This window comes from Thunnus albacares, chromosome 7, assembly GCF_914725855.1.
Source record: "Thunnus albacares chromosome 7, fThuAlb1.1, whole genome shotgun sequence".
Lineage (NCBI taxonomy): Eukaryota > Metazoa > Chordata > Actinopteri > Scombriformes > Scombridae > Thunnus > Thunnus albacares.
In genome coordinates this window covers 16,834,288-16,852,485 of record NC_058112.1, presented here as the reverse complement: position 1 = coordinate 16,852,485, position 18,198 = coordinate 16,834,288, and the positions used below count along the sequence as shown (strand labels likewise).

At 40.5% G+C, this 18,198-nt stretch overlaps 2 protein-coding genes across 3 annotated transcripts; one reads left to right on the top strand and one right to left on the bottom strand.

Moving 5' to 3' along the window:
* Positions 1-94: 94 nt before the first annotated feature.
* On the top strand, positions 95-8,159 carry wash1 (WAS protein family homolog 1). Its single transcript, XM_044357099.1, has 11 exons — positions 95-238; positions 2,519-2,659; positions 3,260-3,371; positions 3,545-3,691; positions 5,657-5,793; positions 5,896-6,031; positions 6,155-6,350; positions 6,464-6,631; positions 6,815-6,973; positions 7,474-7,545; positions 7,625-8,159. Exons 1-11 carry the CDS (start codon positions 231-233, stop codon positions 7,765-7,767), a joined length of 1,419 nt encoding a protein of 472 aa, XP_044213034.1. The 5' UTR covers positions 95-230; the 3' UTR covers positions 7,768-8,159.
* ddx11 (DEAD/H (Asp-Glu-Ala-Asp/His) box helicase 11) lies at positions 8,005-17,971 on the bottom strand. 2 transcript variants are annotated; one of them, XM_044357097.1, is made up of 28 exons: positions 17,861-17,971; positions 16,827-16,969; positions 16,517-16,732; positions 16,319-16,405; positions 16,030-16,166; positions 15,879-15,939; positions 15,649-15,756; positions 14,585-14,672; positions 14,060-14,262; positions 13,774-13,848; positions 13,391-13,468; positions 13,255-13,301; positions 13,080-13,159; positions 12,899-12,940; positions 12,743-12,810; positions 12,602-12,640; positions 12,368-12,506; positions 11,868-12,002; positions 11,668-11,780; positions 11,511-11,583; positions 10,782-10,885; positions 10,501-10,650; positions 10,235-10,303; positions 10,030-10,130; positions 9,836-9,920; positions 9,278-9,353; positions 8,942-9,096; positions 8,005-8,842 (listed from the first exon to the last, which is right to left on the bottom strand). In XM_044357097.1, exons 2-28 carry the CDS (start codon positions 16,953-16,955, stop codon positions 8,810-8,812), a joined length of 2,691 nt encoding a protein of 896 aa, XP_044213032.1. In that variant the 5' UTR covers positions 16,956-16,969; positions 17,861-17,971; the 3' UTR covers positions 8,005-8,809. The 2 variants fall into 2 exon arrangements, with proteins under 2 accessions (XP_044213032.1, XP_044213033.1); XM_044357098.1 differs by lacking the exon at positions 17,861-17,971 and adding an exon at positions 17,599-17,619.
* Between the last annotated feature and the right edge of the window lie 227 nt (positions 17,972-18,198).

Below are 18,198 nucleotides of genomic sequence, written 5' to 3'. Positions count from 1 at the left end.
ATTAGTTCAGGTCATTCAAGCGGTTAAGTACTTTTAAATCGGACCGTTCAGAAAGCACTTGAAGGCAACATTTTAGATTCGTCATAGTCACGTGTCACATGGATGCGGAAGTGGGGGACCGTTGTTTTGCTTATTAAGTGGCTAGCTGAATTGCCAGTGCTGTTAGTCTAACTCCTTCTTCTTATTATTATTATATCTATTCTGTAACCAGTAACCGGAAAACAACATCCATGGTCAGGTAAGATGTTTATTTTTACAGGGTGTAGGTTTCGCAGTGTTACTTGTCATTAAACAGTTATGGCCCAAAAGACTTACGGCGACTGTCCTTCTTTAGCATGAACAGGTTTTCCTTTGATCGTCCTTTTACTAACTTACATTATAAAGCTAATTTCTCTGCCATTTAACACTTTGGATGCAGTTTTTTTAGCTGTCAGCTGTTGGTATTACCAAACACCGCAAAAAATGATTAACATTTTACACACTGAAAACCACAAAATATCATCATATGGTGGTGTGTTGCAGCACTGTCATGTGAGAGTCAGATGAGGTCAAAAAGTGAGAAGTGGAGGTGTATGTGTAAAGCACGGATGCATTAATACATCCATGGTGTAAAGCAGTAGGGTTTAGTTAACCATACTGGGTGCATATGATGTTGTCACAGTGATGTGTTGGATTTAACAACGAGCTTCATTGTGAAAGAGTTGGCTGAAATGAGAAAACAATTTAAATTGCCACACTTTCTGTCTCATTTTTCCTTTCACTGCAAACAGATAGAAGTTAGATTCATTGATTGAGTTGAAATTAATTGTCACACATATTGATTCAATCTGTATAAACTCGGAAAAAAAACCTGCTATGATTTCCCAGAGTTAAAGGTGCCGTCTTCAAATTTCAAGGATTTCAAGATTTTTAGTGTCATTCCAACAAAGGAACGAAATTAACATTACTCGGTCCAGAGGCCTGTACTATGAAGCTAGTTTAACAAACCCAAGATATCTTTTTGTTAGCTGGCTTCATTGGGATTTTCTATCCAGCTACGAGCGTGTTCATGTAAAAGATGCAGGGTTGTTAATTACGAGCGACATCATCAGAATGAATGAATGAAGTACTTCATACAATATGAGATGAAACAGTGATACAAAGTACCCGTGGATAACTTCTGTTTTAGGGACAGCAAAAAGTCATATTCAACAAAGTAAAATGTAAACGACAGCCTGTAATCATACCACAGAATAAGAAGATGTAGAAACACTAGAAATAATTTCCACATAGTAAAAGTAGGCTAAGGCTTAAAATACATGTAGGAATTATTATATATGACTTAGCTATAGAGTGAATATTTTTTGCTATTTAGTTGGATGACGAAGGAATCATTCTGAATATGTCACTTTTTTTTTTTTTAAAGTAATGTCAGACTGTTTCTGCTGCTGAAGCAAAGAGTGGAAAAGTAGTTAATGACGAGGTTTATCTGACCCAAATGTTGTATTTATAATGATGGGAGCCAATTAACAGTGTGTGGATTATTTTTCTAATAAAAGACAAGCTCTCATTTTTATTTCCAGTTATCATCACACAGTTGTCTCATGGTATTCTGAGCTGCAGTGATCAAATCATCCACACTGTCAGCCGGGGACAAAATAAACTATTTTATAAAATTAAAATGCAGCTAAAATCATCATTATGTGTTTAGTATCGTAAACGATCTCTCCTTTTGCTAGAAGCTCTGTTTTAAAACCAGAGTGGAAATAAAAAGCCTGGAACAATGATAACTCTTTCTTCTAGTGATCTGATTGGTCAGTAGTCGGGGTGTTGACAGGCGATCTGACCTCTGCTCCAGAGCAGGTTAGCTGTTCAGCATAAGTTGCCATGGTGATATATCCTAGTTAAAAGTGAACCAGCTTTGTGATACAGGAAAACCTGAGTTAAGCCCAAAGATAGCTGGCTAACCTATTAATCTCGCTTCGTAGTACAACCCTCTGGTCCAGAGCGGGTTAGCTGTTCAGCATAAGTTACCATGGTTACATACCCCGCTAACCCCAAATCCTGCTTCGTAGTACAGGCCTCTGCTGACAGAAACAGCGATGTAAACTGGTTGCTACGTTACGAGTCCCAACCTCACACCTTGCACGCTGTTATTGGCTGGGCGCTACACACCCACTGCCCATAGGTTGACGCCCAGAAACATCGCGAACACATAAAAATAATAAGAAAATACAGGCAGAGGGCTGGGTCCCTGTAGATAAATACACTGCCACACACTTCTAGTGAGTCATAAGTGATGATTGAGAGGGATTACTTTTGTATGAGCCTATACAGTTTTTTTTAGGAAAATCCTGCATCATATACCTTCTTTAAAAAATTACTAAATCAATCATTTGATTATCAAAATAGTGGCAGACTCATTTTCCATTTGCTGCAGCTCTAGTATCAACAATTAACTTCCATGCTAGACATCAGAGTTTGTCTTTGCACAGCCTTGATCTTGATGTAAACTTTGCTCTGTGTGGCTGCTTTCCAGGATGACCCAGAAGCACTGCCTGGAGGGCCAGGTGTACTCAGTGCCTCTCATCCAGCCAGACCTGAGGAGAGAGGAGGCTGTTAATCAAATAGCAGATGCACTACTCTACTTGGAGACCATCTCTACGGACATCTTCAGAAGGTAAACCCAGCACACACACCATCTAGAGGTGGTATCTATGAAGAAAATCAAAGCTTCTGAAGCAGTTATGTTTAATATGAGAGTGTGATTTTTCTCTTAGCATGCAAATGACAGACTTCAGGATTTGCTATTTTTCATATTTGGCATGTACGATGGTTTATTATTAACATCATGCGTCCAGACGTAGTGCTAAAAGGTTGGTTGATAAACCAACAAGATAAACAAGATATAATGGTGATAATCAGTTGTAACATTTATATTTTACAAGCAAATAAATACATCTACTGGTTACATCTTCACAAATTATAATTTTGCTTAGATTTCTCAGGATTTTTGATCATAAAAGTAATCACTTTAGGCTGCGGCAACTCCCAGTAGCTTCAATATTTGTCATTATTTTTGACATTTTACTCAATAATTAATGGGAAAAATAAATTAGAGATTAATCAAGTATGAAATTAATTGTACAAGTATTATTGTAACCATTATTAGTTACACACTCCTCTATATTGGAGTGTGAAATATGGTCTCAGACATATTTTCCTCTGTGTGCGTGTGGATGTGTGTATGTCCATACTGATGTTGGTGTGTTTCTTCCAGGGTGTCTGAGAGTGTAGAGAAGAACCGCCGCCAGCTGCAGTCCGTCACTGACCGGATCAAACTTGCTCAGGCCCGCGTCGACAAGATCAAAGGCAGTAAGAAGGCCACCAAGGTAACACAGCACCTTCGCATTAGATGGCAGTTTTACATATTGCAGCTGTGATACACAGTAAAGACACAACAGGGCAAAAAGATAACAAACTTTATTTAAAAAAAAAAAAAAAAAAAAAAAAAAAAATTAGCCTTGTGTCCGTCAGTTATATTAGCTTTTATCTGTGTTTCTAGGTTTTCTCCAGTGCCAAGTACCCGGCCCCAGACCGACTTCAGGACTACTCATCCATCTTCACTGGAGCTACAGACCCCTCCTCACATACACGCCCTCGACACAGGATACAGAACAAACTTCGACCCTTTGATGAGAAGGCCTTACAGGTGAGATAAACACATTAAAACACTCATGACACAAAGATATAGATTTTTTGATATGTGTGACTTGCCTCCAATTACGCAACTATGGAAAGAAACGTGACTTGTTTGGAGCCATAGTTCCACAAAATGTTTGACAACTAATGGCTTGAAGCTTGAGACACATGTCATAGTGCTGTAATTGTTATAAGATAGATAGATAGAGGTGTGATTAATTGGCATATGAGCCAGGGTACATGTTTTTAAAAGATGAGACCCACCACCCCACCTGTCAACCCATTCTCACTGCTGCCATCCTTCACTGTGGCATCCACAGTGATACACATGTTCACTGGGGTGTTGTGGTGAAAGCCAGTACAGGCAGCTTAAATGAGCCTGGGCTCACCATTGGGTACAAGGATGAAGAGCTCAGATATCCAGAAGGAGCTGGAAGTGGAAATGCTTCTCCGTCATGTTGAAAAGGGGCCAGTTGAAGTGACTCTTAACATCTGACCAGGATGTTGCCAGATTCTTCCCTGAGGAGGTATTACATAGCCGGTCTGGCTTGAGATCACCTCTGGACCCTGCAGGAACTAGTGGGATGATGTAGCAGGGAAGGACATCTGGGCTACTTTGTTCAGCCTGCTGCCAGTCTTTCTCAACAAAACGTTACCTTTACTCCAAACAGCGAATCAGAGCCGGATCAAACAGTTTTTTTTGAAGTTGCTGTCTTGTTTCTAAGAGCTAGTTGTGATGATAATTGGATTGTTTGGATCAGTCTAAATATAAAAGAAATATTGTTCTATGAATGTGAAGGCAAACTTGCACATCGCAGTAGTATTTGAAGTATTTGAAATCAAATTTGGGTACAATATACCTCATAGAGCGACAAACATTTTTAGCACTAAATAAAACATAAGTCTGTTGTGAGGTACGCCTCACATAACATGTGTTATTGTTGGTACCTGCTCTGCGTTGTTGTTTCGTTGCTTTGCCACTAAACACTTTCTTAGATGAACAGCTGTTCACTCGTGATAAGTAGCATGCATGTTTATACACCACTTATCAGTCAACCAGCTCTAATGAGCTTTCATTCGCATCAGTCTCCGTTACGTCAAATACCAGTTGGCATCCAGTTAATCAAATGTTACATAGCATATGCTGTAATAAGTACCATGACATTTGTACTAAAATATTCTGGGTTTTTGATACAGAATATTTATCAGAACTGGCAGTTTATTTTGCAGGTCTACAGATCTGGCAGGGGTGCAGAGCAGAGCAGCCAACCTTTTTACTGGATTAGCTTGTTGTTGTTTTTTTTTTAATCAAATTTGATGCTTGATTAAGAGATGAGGAGGTGAAAACAACATAGACATTTGGAAAAGTGCAGTGTTTTTAATCCTGCATCTAAACCATGATGTGCTTTCCCTTTTACAGTCACAGTCCGGTCCAAAGACGCAAGATGCAGCTCAATTAATCACAAACTGTACATTCAGTAGATGTGATGACACGTACTGTGTGTATATCTGTCACCGGACAGTGAGAGCACACTGTAAATGTGTGATAGTATTATTTTTTTCTGAAGTACTTTTGTGTGTGTGTGTGTGCTCAGCTCAGCATAAGCTCCTGCATTATTTATAGTGAACACCACAGTTTTTCTCTCACCATCTTAAGAAACTTTACAGAAACTGGCATATTTTCTGTTATGTGTGTGTGCTCGGTCTCGCAAGTGTGTAGTTTTGTGTATATTTGTCAGAGAGGGAGAAAAAAAAATGAAAACACTTCTGGCAATTTTCTCTGGTGCAGAAATGCATTATTCAATATCCCCTAGAAGCTATGTCCCTAACCATTTAATTCAGTATTGCAGTGTTTGTGCGCGCGCCTCTGTGCGCAGGAGCACTTTGGTGGCATTTGTGATTCCTGTTATTCAGGATTAAGCTGACATTTTACAGATCTTCCTCTCACTCCTATGTCTGCCTGTCTTCCTTTCAGGAGAAGTTAATGTATTTCCCAGTGTGTGTGAGCAATAAAAAGAAGTCAGAAGATGAGACAGAAGAGGGGCTGGGCAGTCTGCCGCGTAACATCTCCTCTGTCAGTTCCTTGTTGCTCTTTAATACCACTGAGAACCTGTGAGTCCAAACACACACACTCACACAAATAGACACAAATGCTAACTATAAACGCTGAAGACTAAATGAAAATCTTTGTATCTTCTTTTGTGTGTTTTACAGATATAAGAAGTATGTGTTCCTTGATCCTCTGGCGGGAGCAGTGACAAAAACACACACGACGCTAGAGACGGAAAAAGAAGAGAAACCATTTGATGCGCCGTTGTCCATTACAAAGAGAGAGCAACTGGAGAGACAGGTAGAAACTTCTTCAAACCACGATATTTTATCAATGTGGATGTTGTTAATATTGCCGCTATTCACTGTTTTTTTTTAAAATGTAGAATTAGTAAGGACACATTCTTATACCACTCTTTAACAGACAGCAGAAAGTTATTTCTACGTGCCAGATCTGGGCCAAGTGCCTGAGATCGATGTGCCGTCCTACCTGCCGGACCTGCCAGGTATTGCAGATGACTTGTCCTACAGTGCAGACCTGGGGCCTGGCTTCGCCCCATCTGGACCAACACACAACATCCCTGAGCTGCCGTCTTTCTCTGAGGAGAGCAACGTACCAGGTTCATATACACACACACACACACACATTATCTCTGATTTTAACTGTGCGGTTGTTTTAGCGATTGGTAATGTGTTGGTTAGCTGATGTAGACTTTTCATTTCTTTCTTTCAGGATCTCAGATCCAACCTAATGCTCCACCTCCCCCGCCGCCTCCCCCTCCTCCTCCTCCTGAGCCCGCCATCGCTCCAGCCACTCCTGCAGGAGCTCCCCCTCCTCCACCTCCTCCACCCCCTCCTCCTGCAGAAAGCCCCTCAGAAGTCTCTAAAGTGCCAAGTTCAGGTTCGTCACATGCACGCAATTCAGAATCCTACAGTCTTGGAAGAATATGATCAAGACATTGTATAAAAGTTCTCCTTAGAAAACCTGTTCATTTTAATTAGATTGACCTAATTGACATTAATGGGCTCAAACTCAAAGTACACTGCCGATCCTGTCTCCTTACATTGCTTCATCTGAATGCAGGCCCTGTGTCTGGCGCTCCCAGCGAGGTGGTTCAACCATCAGACGGCCGAGCCAGTCTCCTAGAGTCCATCCGCAACGCCGGAGGCATCGGCAAAGCCAAGTTACGCAACGTCAAAGAGCGCAAGATGGAGAAGAAAAAACAGAAGGAGCAAGAGCAAGGTGTCAAGATTGTTTGAGGCGGGGGATGTGATTCCGCTCATGTTTTATTTAGATGCTACAAGATGCAGCTGTAACAATGATGAGAAAGTCATGCAATCAAAGCAGAGCGTGACCGGTCCCTAGTCAGCATTCACCCATACGTTAATGCAACATGTCACACTGCATGTCAGGGTGAGCGTTTGTGTGCATCTCTCCTGGTTATCATCACCGTTCCAGGATAGTCCGGGACATTTTGACCTTATGAACCCCATTAAAAGGTTGACGTGGTTACAGTCGTATTTTTAACCGATAGTACTGTATATCCCTCATGACCCAGCATTTCATTTCTGAAGAGAGCTGCTTAACTAGATGAAAAGTCTTGTAATTATGTGCTCCACTTTGAAGCCCACCTACGGGGGAATGACTGAAATCATTTCACTGCTCCAGTTTGCAAAAATGTAAAAACACTGATTGCGTGATTATTTAGTAACTGCTTGTTTTTTTTTGTTTTTTCCTCTCAGCAGTGGGAGCGGCAACTAGCGGTGGAGACTTCATGTCTGATCTCTTCAATAAGCTTGCCATGCGCAGGAAAGGTGAGCAGTCCCTCTCATGTCAAATGAGATTAAAGAACATTGAAGTGCATTCAGTAAATAATGCGTTTCTTCTCTGTAGGCATTTCTGGTAAAGGTCCAGCAGGTGGAGAGTCAGGTGAAACTCCCAGTGGCACCGGCGGAGCATTCGCCAGGATGTCAGATGTCATCCCACCACTTCCTGCCCCACAGCCAACAACAGATGACGACGACTGGGAAGCATAACATGATGGACGATGAACACTTAAAAGCACTGATAATTGAAGCATTTGATAGTATTGGATTATTTTGTGTACAAAAGGACTAACATTTCTTCCTCCCAATGACTCAACATGAACATTATAAAAAAGTAATAAGTCCTGCTGACAGAAGCTCTTAGTGTAAAACGGGCAATAATTGACCTCATTATGCCAATAAATGCAGTGGTTTGTCTAAAGCAGTTGAAGAAAACATCACTGAAACTGAAATGATGAAACAATTTATTGATTGCATATTCATTATGAAACATATTTTCATCAAATTAAACTAGCGGATCTTATTCAAATACTAACTGAGATCAAGGAACCATCTCACTAACATCTTTCTATTAAATAAAGCAATCTTTGCATTACATAACGCTTCATGTTGAATGCTTTAAATATTTAATATTTCAGTCACATGGACGCCAGTGATGTGCTTGATATCTGCGCAGGAGCTGCTTCAGTAATTCATTTCAACATGCTGAATATAAAAAACCTTCTTCTGTGTCTCCTGCAACATGTTCCAGACTGAATTTGAAGACATCCCAGTGATACATGTCCATCTGGCCTTTGTCTTCATTGTGCTGTCAAACACTTGTGTTCATTATTCTCTGAATAATCTCAACTTGTCTAAACCAGAGATGTTAGCAGACCAAAGCAGAACACAACACGTAAACTAGATCCTAGAGTTGAAATGTAAAATAAAGCAAGTATGAAGCACTGAAAACAGAAAAACTGCCTCCCTGGATGATCGCTGAACTCCAGCCTGCAAAATGTTGAAGAATGTAAACATAAAGCAGTGTAAAGGAACTGTGGCGACCTTATGATGAGGAACTTATTACAGAGGCCCTTTAATTATCTTTCAGTATTTTTATTAGAACATATTCAGTTTCTCGGGCTCCTGAAATAGCAGAGACTGCCGTTGCACTCAGTTTTCCCAGAGTTCTTCCCAATATTGATCTTGTTCCATTCTTTAAATCACAAAGCTGAATACTTGAAAGTGTCAGTTGAGCCCAGTGGGAGTGAAGCTACACCTGCTTTTGCTTTTTCTCCAGGAAGAACTGAAAGAAAGAGAATATACATACATGACGTGGATAAGATGAAAGTTCGAATCATGAAACTGTGGATTGAATGTGTGCGTACATTTACTCGTTTCTCACCTTCCGCAAGGCAGCGAAAGCGGGGCCGAAACTTGGGTGTGTGCTAGTGCGATTTTTGATCCACGTTGGAAGTTTAGAGAGCGTAGCGGGTCGAGAGTAACGTCTGTCGCACAGCACGATGGAGGAGTAGTCGCCACGGTGACGGATAGCTCTTCCTTTGGGCAGAGGAAATCAAATGTAGGAAAGGTTCACAATTTTTCAAGTCTGTCTTAAAACAATAGATACCCATATAGACACTGAAACAGGTTTTGCTGATCGTATTATCTAACTACCTATGAAATAAGCAGTTTTTGTCAATTATTTCTTATTTATCTATCGTGAATATCGCATTATTACCTATGGACTGATTGACCGCCTTCATGCAGAGGTTTTCTATTAGTGCTTGTCCAGGGCTCCTTCCTCCACTATGAGGCTGAAAAACAAACAAAACTGATGACCTTCATGTCACTGCTGTTCTGACCTTGTACTTGTTTTGCAAGGTGTGCGGATACAGTGAAGACTTTGAAGGATGAAGCTGGTGATTTTCTATATTTTTCTTATTATCAACAAATCTCGCGCAGAGCCAAACCAACAATGAAGTGATCTTGCTTATAAGTATTGTGTGTGTGTGTGTATCCAAGGCCTGATAAATCTTATTCCTCTGTGCTGTAGAGCTCTGTTGCCCCCCCCCCCCCCAAAAAAACATGTCAATTCCGTTATCACTGTTATTACTATTTGGAGCTGTTTCTAAACAAACTAACGTGACTGTACTCTGTGTGAGGAAAGAACATGTCACCCGGTGCGACGGTGTAGCATTAATGAACTGTTGGTTTGGCTTTACACATGAGATTTGTTGACAATAAGAAAAATATAGATAAGCCAGCCTTATCCTTTAAGGGCAGTAAAGAGTCTGACCAGGTGTTTGTCCAGATAGGTCATCTTTTCCTGCAGCTCTGGGGATTTGATGTTGGGATATGGCATTCCCACCATCACCACACACCTGTATCACATGCAAAAAAATATACACAGAATAGAACATTTAGTCATACAGTACATTAAATACACTTAATCTAGTAAATAGCTGCTGAATGCCCATGAATTGCAAACACCTGCCAAGCTCATCAGAGAAATTGATGCCCTCACTCATCTTTCCTCCCACCACAGAGAACAGCAACGCTCCTGTGAGTCCGCCGCCGTCCAGAGCACACCTCTAATGACAAAATACAAAGAGACAACCAATGACTGTTCAGTCGTACAAGCGATGACTACCCATGTCGGTGATGAAGGTTGATGTGTCAGCTGTGACAGTTTTACCTGGATACAACGGGAGAACTCACTCAGCACCTGCTCTACCTGGTTGGCCCTCTTTGGCTCCTGGAAGATCTGAGGAGACAATTGTGATAGCTTAGTGACTGTCAGGAACGTTTTTCTTTTTTCTCAAGATGATTTTCGAAACACTGCCGGTGAGTTAAGGCATGATTTAGAAGGCTTTCTAGGTTGAAAAGGTTAAAAGGATCATGCTGGTGGTTTTGCTTTTTTTTAAAAATTCATTTATAAAAGAAATCATGTAGCTCATGCACCTTCTTCTTGTTAGCCAGTCGAGTCAGAGTCCCGCTGGCCTCCCAATGTGAAATGATACGCCTCGAGTACTCATAAGAAGGGAAGAAGCACACAACACCGCCCGGTACCACGTTACAAATGTTGGAGAGAATGCGGCCCGTCTCGTCCATCTGTCAACAAACAGGCACAAATGTGCAAAGATGCTTGTGCAACCAATATATGCAAAAAAAAAAAAAAAAAAAAAATCAACAATATTACAGCAAGAAGTTAATAAAACAGTGTGAATATGTGTGTTTGTTACCATGCGTGGAGAGTCTCGGTTTTGGAAAGTAAAATCCAACTCCTGACCAGATGGACCGCTGCACAGGACGATGGGAAGGATGTTCTCAGGAGGGATTACATGACCTACAGACAAAGTTATGAAGCAAACAGATAGTATATCAAATTATATATTCCATACACCAAACTATTCTGTCAGCACATACATAAATTTGAAACATTTTTAGGCATGTATGCAACATAACCTTCTTGTCTGTGCCTATAAATGATTCAAATTTGAGTTATACCCAAATTTTACTCAGATCTTGTGAGTCTGAGGATTGTTCAGGTGATGTATGACGATCTTCCTACTTCAAAAATGTGAAGCTAGGCAGAACCCTTTAGTGTAATTCTCCAATGATCTTACATATAAGGTTTAATGGTTGTATACAGTGGATGGACAATTAATTCAGGGTTTAGTTAACAAGATTAGTCAGTTCTGATATAACCTGTCACCTCCAACATCTGAACCAGGTGTGTGTTCATGACATGATTCAAATCTCTAGCCAAACTCAGTGCATAACCCAACAGAAAATTAGTCCTCACACTAAAACTTGCTTGTTATTGCAGTTTTTTTTGTAAAGGATTCATTTATCAAAATCTCCAACAAACAGAAATATTGATAACCACATCACTAACAGAGTGCATTATAAAAACACCAAAGTAAAACTCCAAACAAGTCCTGCGGTGTTGTAAAAAATGGGCCACTCACCACAGGAAAACTCAGTGATGCGCTCCTCTCCCACTCCGGCAGAAAACAGTAGCTCTTGTTTGAAGTCTGAAACCTACATACAACATCTTTTTCAGAACCGTAAAACTTCCACGGCAACAGCTTTGTTTATTTTTTTTGTGCATCTAAAATAACTCACAGGCTGCATGGTTCCTCCAGCGATGATGACTGCTCTGCACTCCTTCAACACCTGGGCAAAGTGGACCGCCGGGTTCAACAGGAGGAACTTGACACTGCTCTCTGATAAAGTGCCTGCACATAGAAATGTAACAAAATGATACTTTAACACTTTAATTTTCTTCACAGTCTCTTATTTGTGTTGTCTGTTTAAAATGCTACCTTGTCTGTGCAACACCACTCTGCCATCAGCGTTGCTGTTGGTGAGAGACATGAAGAAGCCTTCCACCTGCATCATTGGGGATGCAGAAAGCGCTTTCTCTGCCTCTGCAGACCCCTGCTGGTCCTCTGAAGAAACTGCACAAAAGAGAAAAGAGGGAAGAAAGAACAGATAAATCACTAAAACCTGAGCCACGCTAAATTATTTACAGTGCTTCAATTCTGATGAATGCCAGTGTGAGTCAGAGCTGGATGTGAAAGCCAGAGACATGGTGAAGAGTGAAAAATCACATCTATATATGCAACTCTAAAATGCTAAAAACTAAACGCTAGATCTTACAATGTAGCTGTTTCTGAAATTCAACATTATGAGATTTTTCTCTTTAAAGAATACGATCCAATTTCCTTCAATAAACAATGTCATGCTGCCACCACACTGCCACATCCTCCAAAATGTGCTTTTTAATATGTACAGTAGGTGGCGTAAACGTGTGACCTCTGACCTGGTGCAGGGTTCTGGTTGTTCTGTAGTGTTTGAAGGTAGCGGTTTAAGCCCTCCGTGCGTCGGTTCTCCTTGTTGGAGCTGCTCTGAGTGTGCACACTCACACCTGAACCTGCGTACTTCTCCACAAAACCACCCAGCTGCAAGAAGACACGTGTGGTATACATTTTATCCTACAGCGCAGAAGCAGAACGTGTTTATATGAAATCAACTCGTAGACAAATTAAACACTTACTTTTCTGCTGATCATGCTCTTCTCAAAGTATTTCTGTAACTGAAGTGAGAATGACAGAAAGAAATACAGTTTGTAGTTTGGTGATGGTGTGTAGTTGCCATAAATGTGATTTTTAAAGAACTTCAGAACACTGACAGCTACCTTAAACAAGTTGATGTTGTCGATTTGAGCCTTAAAGAGGAAGTTGTTAATGGTGAGCATCTCTGTTCCTGAAAGAAAAAGAAAAAATATAGTGGTTCATGAGTTTTTTATTATTCAATTTAGATCTTGTGTGTGTTCATGTGTGTGTTGACTGACCTGCTGGTGTAGTCTGGCTCTGTGGATTCTGCCCCACTTTACCTGCAGGGAGAACATTTACACCATAATTAGAAATGTCACATTGGCTGACTGCACTGTCAACCAGTTCCTCCTCCCCACCCATGTCGCAGACTGGTAATAATCAAAAGTCAAAAACTAATTTTAGCTCAAATACACTCACCCCCCAGCACCCGGACAAGCCCCTCAATCACGAACAGAATCTGTTTTATGTACATCAGGTTCTTCGCCTTCAGCCGGGCCCTGATGTCACAGACACACAAACATCAAGAGTGATGGCGGTTAGATGATATTTAATTTGTGAATGAGTTGCAACGTGCAAGTCCGTGCATACTCACCTGAAGCGGTCAGCGTACTGGGTGAGCTGAGAGTGGGCGCGGCAAAGCTGCACAAGATTTGAGGTTTTAGCACATCACAGGGAACATGCATAATTAAAAACTCAGCCTTGTAAACGGTGTGCACGAATGTGTTTACCTGTGCTCCAGTGAGCTCTGCACTGTGTATACAGGAGAGTGTGTCACTTAGATTGTGAGCTTCGTCTATTATCACCACCTGTTTACAAATCGTGAGAAACACATTCTGCTGTCAAATCAATTCCATTTGTAAATATCGAAGCTGATTATCGAGTATCCAAATGGTTTTAAGTACTGCATAATCACATTGTTTATATGGCTACATTTTTATCAGAAGTAGTAGTAGTATTGCAGCTGTATGCCCCCGTGTGAGACAATTTAAACTACTAAAGAGTAGTACTGTATTTTTGAGCACATAACAGTTTCTTTAAGACTTCCATGAAAGGTTTTACTGACAATATTTAAAAAAAGAAAAGAAATGAATGATCAAAAACTAATACCTACCTGTCCCTTCAGCTGAATCCCTGCTGCCCTTCTTGTAGCTTCATGCAGCACCATCTGATAGGGCAACACCACCAACTACGCAAACACAAAAAACACAGATCATACAGATTAACACTGAAACTTACATTTACCTGGGAAAAAAAAGAGAATAAATGAATAAAAATATTGTAAGCGAGGGGTTTGTTTTACCCCTCAGGAAAAATCGAAATCAAGCAGCGCCAGCACAGAACATCACAAAGTTATGAGACGCGGGGATGAAGGAACAGTACAAAGACTACTGTGTTACCTGTGCAGGGGGAATAGCGAGGCGCGTGGCGTAGTAAGGACATGAATGCGTTTCCCTGCCGAGCTTCAGGAGCTGCTCTATATCGTGCACGGTCCCCAGAACTTCATCCCTCATCTGCTGCAATGCTGAGGCCTTATAATAGGGACACACAGCCTTTGCTGGACCTCGCTTACGCTTCACACCCTCCTCATGATGCTGCTTCTCTACAAAATAGAACAACAGGCAGAGTTGCAAGAATAAACTGGTCTCTTGGGTATTAAGGTGTTAGAATTAAATCTTTTATATCACTGTATTAGAAATGTTATTCATATATTTGTGTTTAATTCAGTTATTGTTAGTTATTGTGTGTAATTCATTGCTATTTCTGCCTATCTTGGCCAGTACACTCTTCAAAAAGAGGTTTTTAATCTCAATGACGCTTTCATGGTAAGTAAAGGTTAAATAAAATATTAAAAGAAATACAAATCTCTTAATCTCTCTTTTTTTTAAGATCAGGAGTTCTGGCGGTGCGTGAGGCGCTCTCACCATGTTTGTTTTTCTGCATCTCCATGCAGCGGTCGTTAATGCGCTGAATGCTGCCCAGGCGACGCACCTCCTCATTGACACAAAGATTCTGCAAAATACACAACTTTGAGTTTACTGGACAAACGGTGTCGGATCATGGATAACAATAATCTTTTACTGAGTCAATACAATAGTTCCTGTGCATCCCCAAGTCTGAAATATACAAATATAGATGTAATATACTGATATTGAACACCCTGCATTTTAGCATGTTGACTGAATATGACACCATTAGAAAATCAAAGTAAGAAAATGTGTAAATGACTTGAGAAATGTTGGAATTTGTTTCCTTTGGAGTGACTTGACTTCTACTTGGAAATAGACCTGAATGTTCTGGATCATTCTGGGAGCCTGTAGATGAAACCATACTACAAGTTTGTCTTGCAGCTGTTGCTAGCACTCTCTACACACTTGTATCATATATAGGTCATATATGGCTGACTCTTTAAGTGCTACTTGAGTCTCGCTATACTCTGAAAACTTTTCCATCAAAACATTGCACATCTTTTCTCCAGTATATCATGTTTTATTCCCCACATTTGTGTTTATCTTGTCTTCATTAAGGTGGAAACTACAGTGGAATATGAAAGCTTGACAATAAATATGTACTTATATTAAAAGTTTATTGCAGTGCTTACTCAGCAGCTCTTATAGAGGTAAATCCATGTTGTCAGTTCAAGACAGATAAAATTCAAGCTATAATTAATGTCAAGAATGAAGGATTGTCTTACAATGAAAGTGCCAGAAAGTTACCGAGCACTCTGGTATTGATAGTCACCGACATACTGGAAAGAAATTGTTAATTTTCTAAAAGGTGCCTAATAATATCGAGAGGGATAAAGGACATTTCCACAAGGCCATTACACAAACACTTCTTCATTCATATGTAGTCCTTGTATGAACTACATAAATGTTATGAGCTTTTTATATTCATGATGGATTTATCACTACCATAGACGATAAACTAAAATTTAAAGTGTTCAAATTTTTAGTACAATAGTTTTGGTGTATGTGTGTACGTATACCTGCCGTGAGCCCAGTGTGACCAGACTGATGTCCTTGCTGAAGGGGCTCTTCTGAACCTCATGGACAAACTGGGCCAGTTGGGAGTGAGTGCGACTGCAGTAGTAAATCTGTAAATATATACAAAATTATGCCGATTCACCTCTGCGTCATGTGTGATGATGATATCAAATCATTGGGTCACACATTTTTACAGCTACACTGTGAAAATGTGTCTCTTTCATGCACACACCTTTGTAACATGTTCTTCAACCAGTTCATCATCATCGTCTTCCTCCTCAGCTCCACCGAATCTGAGCATGTGAGCAAACGCACATCTCGCTGTCATTGTCTGTTTATTTTTTTTTACAGTGACAGTTACATTTGACGCTGTTGATCCTCACCTGCTTCTGGACTTTGACTCGTCATCGCTTTCATATTCTGCGATGATGAGCTCCTCGTCCTCTTGATCTCCTGGTGCCTCTGTTTGTTCTTCTTTGCTGAGCTGGAGCAACTTGAATGCCTCATCCTCTTCATAGCTCTCCACACACACATACACATATATATAAATCATCTCATTCACTTGTTTGAAGACTCATACGGAGTGCTCACGGTGAATGAAAGCGTAAAATAATCCTAATGTAAACTCCTGGAGCACAGGATCTTTGAATATGTACTGTGCACATGGCTTACCTTTCTTTTCATTGCATACTTTAGTTGAACGTTGTTTCTGATCATTTCTAATCGCTCCTCCCTCTTCTTTCTTTTCAGTTCGTTCTCCTAACACACAAAAACATTCACTAAATGTTCTACACATGAAAGCCACACATGTGTAAAGCCAGTTTTTTCAGACATCCATGTCAAGATCACATCCAAATCATCCAGACTTACCTTCAACTTTGACACCAAATCACGTTCTGCCTTTTTTTGAACAAAGTCTGTGATCCAGTCAGGCTCTGCTGATGAGCCAGCGGCGGAGGACTCGGCAACAGAGGAAGAAAGGACTGTCTCTCTTTCCTGCAGCAGAGCAGCTGCCTCCTGTCTTCTCCTCTCCTCAAAGTCTGTGAGCCAGCTCAGCGCTCCACATATCAGACTCAGAGACTTGCCCTGGGTTACAGGAAATATATGTTTAAAGACACAAAATCATCAGTAAAATCTAACAACTTCTGCAGTGATCTCTCTCTCTAATGCACAAACGCACCGTTCCAGTTGGACTTTCAAAGATGCCAACTTTGCTCTGGTCTAGTGCGCCGTACAGGGCTTGCATAAACTCCTCCTGGATTTTATAGGGCTGGTAAGGAAATGGAAACTGGGCCCTGACGTTCTCCATGCTCGTAAACCTTCCTGGAAGATGAAATATGAGTTAGAAACAATCAGGGCTGCAACTGACGATTATTCTCATTATTGATTAATCTTTTGACTAATCGATTAGTTGTTTGGTCCATAAAATGTCAGAAAATGGTGAAAAATGTCAATTACTGTTTCCCAAATCTCAAGATGATGTCCTCAAATGTCTAGTTTGTCCACATCCCAAAAAAATCAGTTTATTATCTAAGAGGACTACAGAAACCAGAAAATATTCACATTTGAGAAGCTGGAATCAGAGAATTTGGACTTTTTTTTCTTAAAAAAAGGACTCAAAATGATTATTCAGTTATCACAATAGTTGGCAACTAATCGATTAATCTACTAATCGTTGCAGCTCTAAGAACAACACATTAGCAAAAATAGCTGAAGACATGGTCATCAAATGAACGCCTGCTTACTAATTCAACTAAACCGCAAAGTGTGTTTTGACTGGCTTGTATCAGCTACAAGCCTAAACCTGATAAGTGTTGTTATGTCTCACACCAAAGCACACATCCTGCTTTCAGATCGGATTCTTCTTTGTGCAGATCAATCTAATAAAAATCCAGACGACTTCCTGATTCACTCCTCAGCTGTCTGAGCCTACTACACGAACTTAAACTTACCACCACGAACCAAATCGCCATCTAGCTAATCAAAGAACTTTCTCATTCGTTTGCATGATGTGAAAAGCAGTTTACAGATGATAAAGGCGGTCAAGGCTGTTAAGCTGTCTTGAAATGAAAACTTGAACGCTATCTTCTGTCTTGAATTCATAGCTAAGTTACAGCTAGCTAACGTTACAACCAATCCAAGACTCTTCATCGGCTGAAGTCTTGTATCGACAGCTGATAATAATCATTACACAGGTCGGCGGTATATACTTACCCACTGATATTCTAAAACAAGAGTTTCTACTTTGTGTTACTGCTATTTTCGACTCCAGGCGGCTGTTCAACAACCGCGCCAACAGACAGCGGTGGACACGACATTTAACCAATAGGGAGCAAGATAGAACAAGGAGCGAGTGTTTTATTGTAAGATAAGGCCTGCACGGGCGGAGCTATGAGCCTGTATGCCCTGTCTCTTCAGAGCTGGAAAGTAACGAAGCACATTTACTCATGTGCTGCGCTTAAGTTTTGAGGTAGTTGTACTTTACTTAAGTATTTCCATTTTCTGCTACTTTATACTGCGACTCCACTACATTTATCTGACATCTTTAGCTA

What these genes read in the sequence shown, in the direction of transcription:
- wash1 (XM_044357099.1), top strand. An exon ending in TCTACGGACATCTTCAGAAG is followed by an intron (nt 2,660 to 3,259) that starts GTAAACCCAGCA and finishes TGTTTCTTCCAG; the next exon opens with GGTGTCTGAGAGTGTAGAGA. An exon ending in ACAGAAGGAGCAAGAGCAAG is followed by an intron (nt 6,974 to 7,473) that starts GTGTCAAGATTG and finishes TTTTCCTCTCAG; the next exon opens with CAGTGGGAGCGGCAACTAGC.
- ddx11 (XM_044357097.1), bottom strand. Translation starts at nt 16,955, where the DNA reads ATGGAGAACGTCAGGGCCCAGTTTCCATTTCCTTACCAGCCCTATAAA. An exon ending in GGATTCAGCTGAAGGGACAG is followed by an intron (nt 13,469 to 13,773) that starts GTAGGTATTAGT and finishes ATTTGTAAACAG; the next exon opens with GTGGTGATAATAGACGAAGC. An exon ending in CATCACTGAGTTTTCCTGTG is followed by an intron (nt 10,886 to 11,510) that starts GTGAGTGGCCCA and finishes CTTTGTCTGTAG; the next exon opens with GTCATGTAATCCCTCCTGAG.